Genomic DNA, 2,843 nt, shown 5'->3' with positions numbered 1-2,843 from the left:
TCTATCTATCTATCTATCTATCTATCTATCTATCTATCTATCTATCTGACTAATTTGTGCTTCCTTTACCTAGAACTCTCAGAACTCTCTCTCCACTCTCAACTCCAATTGTCCTAGTTCCCTCAGAGAACACTCCTGTTCTAGTTGTAGGCCATTTATATTCTCTAAAACTCCCTGTTTCCTTGTTACATCTCTCGGCCTCACTCTGTGATGGCCATTCTTGATTGTTAACTTGACTACATCTGCAATTAATTAAATGACAGCAGCTGGATACACCCATGAGGGATTTTTTTTTTCCTTAACTATTTTAAGTGGGAAGATCCACCTTTAATCTGGGCCACACTCTGCTGGTAGCCTATATAAACGACACAGAAGGAAGCTTGTTCTCTTTACCTGCTTGCTCTCACTCTCACTGGCAAGTCCACTCCTTCATTGGCATTAGAGCTTACTTCTTTGGGATTCTGAAAGCAGCTGAGACATCAGCCTCATGGACTGAATACTGGATTCTAGGAGGCATTATGGTAGACAGCCATTGTTGGACTAGCTGGACCAAATCATGTAACCCCCTCTAATAAATGCCCTTTCTATATATGGATATAGATGCATTCTGTAAGTTCTGTTCCTCTAGAAAACCCAAATATATTCCCCAAATCTAAAGTCTTATTATTAAAATAATAAAAACATACCCAACTCTGCATTTCCCAACTACTTTTTCCTTTTGCTCTTTTGTCCAAGCTTTTCTTTCTCATTCTTCCTTGGTCTACAAAGTTTGCTTTATCAAAGGGACAACATTTTCCAAATTGCTAAATGAAGGAGGCTTCAGTCTCATTACAAGTTCACAGGAGCAGATACTTTAATACTATTTTAACTACGCTTCTCTGACAACAGTCTCCCATGAATCTCATCTTACCGTCCTGCACAACTGGATCTGAGCTCATCTTCTCTCACTCTTAGGATAAACATTTTTTATTCCTCCAATTTAAATTTCCTTTTGCGTAATTTCAATGACTTCTGCAACATCAACAATCACCTACACATATGACTTGAAAGCCTGTGATTCAGTCACACTTTCCAAAGTGTTCCAGCTCTTTATAAACCCAGCTAGAAGACATTTCTCTTAGATATCCCACAGGAAAGTTCAAGACACAGACGCTCAACTGCATTCATTATTTATTCTCCCCACACCACTCTCTCTTAAATAAGACCGGAGCACTTAGAAGACAAGGAGACTTGGGAAGACCTAGCATGATCCTCTACTCTCATGCCTCACAATGTATGCAGACCTTCTCAAATACCCTTTTCCTCCAAGTTTCTGACTGCCTGCAGGACGAATCTGGAGTTTCTCAGCACAGTAACAGCAAGGCGAGCCAACGGCTTCCAACCTGTATCCACAAGTGTTCTTACATCCTATGTTAGATCACTCACTAAACATTACAAACTGCCTTTCAGGCAATCATCTTCTCTTCTTTTCAGATTTTAATATTTTCTTCACAAAGCTCTGGTAATTTCTGGATGAAATTGGTCTTTTCAGCCTTTGTGCCTCCCATAAAACCCTGTGCAGATAAGTTACAGCGGATACCTCACTTGAGTACATTTACCTTACCTGATCTGGATTCAAATAGCAATTCGGCTAATAGAATCTAATAGAATCTGGGCAAAAAACTGTTTAAAACAAAAACAAAAAAGCTTTGCGCTTATATCGAAAGAAGCAGAAACGATGTGTCAATAAAAACAGATGTATCCCTGCTACAGAAGTGCTTGAAAAAAAAAATGAAATTGTTACTACAGTTCTGTAACTCTTATTCAAACCGACACTTAAAAAATGTCTCGAAAGAATAACTCTAGGACGCTAAACAGACGATATTTTTGGTAACACTTAGAATCGACTCATATAGTTGGGGTGGGGGCAGGAAGGGGAATTTGAGGGGGCAAGAGTCTACAAGGAGGTACAAAAACTGGGAACACGATTCTCTGGTACACTCTAACCTCCGATCAACACCCATTACCAATCAGCTCATCTGCCCACTCGGAAAATGTACACACTTTCAAAATCTGCCAATCCGCTGTAACTGTTGCCTCCTGAGTTTTGTGAAGTGCACAAGTACCATGGGGATCGCAACGTCCAGCTATACTAGAAAGCTGTCCCCTTAGTATACCCACTGACCGCATCCGACGCCTTCCAAAACCACTGGCGGGTGGACTAAAAATAAATAAATAAATAGATCAGGCGACAAGTCTACTGTAGCCAACACGGCCAGTCTCCAAGGCCTAGGTAGGGGAAGGCTGGCAGGAGTTCCCCACCGCCGGGTACACCCCACGGCCTTGGGCCTGCAGGCCACTTGCTCCCGCCCAGGCTCGGCCTGCAGCCACTCACAGGAAGTTCTCCATGGCGATGCGGACGATTGAGCCCTCCACGAAGGGCTCGGAAGGCCGTGGCAGCGTCGACGTCGGGTTCGAGTTCTTTCTCTTGCTCGGGACCTCGGAGGACGCATCCCTCGGGAGAGCCCTCTTGGAAGCCTGGGGGTTCGGGATGGCAGCCTTCCCGCTTGGAGTCGCCATCCCAGCTTCCTCGCAGTCCCGCAGCGGCTTCCGTTCCCGACCAGCTGTAGCCCAGGAGCCACCGCGCCGAGCTCCCGCGCTAACTGACCCCCGCCTGACCCCGCCCCGCGGCCGCACGGCGCCTGCGCAGTTCTCCCCGGCCAAGCCGAGGCTCCGCCCCTCCTCGCCTACAGCTGACCGTGGCCTAGGAGGCCCAAGATCCTTATCCGAGAGTTGCGACTGGAAGACGCTATGTGTGACTCGAGGACCAATTTCCGTACGTTTCAGGATTTTCTTCAGAGCAA

The 2,843-nt window shown here is 45.6% G+C and overlaps 1 protein-coding gene across 3 annotated transcripts in view; it reads right to left on the bottom strand.

Moving 5' to 3' along the window:
* Smc5 (structural maintenance of chromosomes 5) overlaps positions 1 to 2,617 on the bottom strand; it is a 69,655-nt gene extending 67,038 nt beyond the window's left edge. For all 3 annotated transcript variants that reach the window (XM_055613943.1, XM_055613944.1, XM_055613945.1), the window contains exon 1: positions 2,375 to 2,617. In XM_055613943.1, the coding sequence (XP_055469918.1) occupies positions 2,375 to 2,559 (185 nt within the window). In that variant the 5' untranslated portion in view covers positions 2,560 to 2,617. The remainder of the gene's footprint in view (positions 1 to 2,374) is intronic.
* Positions 2,618 to 2,843: the final 226 nt, after the last annotated feature.

The sequence above is a fragment of the Psammomys obesus genome, unplaced genomic scaffold, assembly GCF_907164565.1.
Source record: "Psammomys obesus unplaced genomic scaffold, mPsaObe1.curated_primary_1811, whole genome shotgun sequence".
Taxonomy (NCBI): domain Eukaryota; kingdom Metazoa; phylum Chordata; class Mammalia; order Rodentia; family Muridae; genus Psammomys; species Psammomys obesus.
Note: the sequence above shows the minus strand (reverse complement) of the source record. Positions and strands in the feature narration are given on the sequence as shown.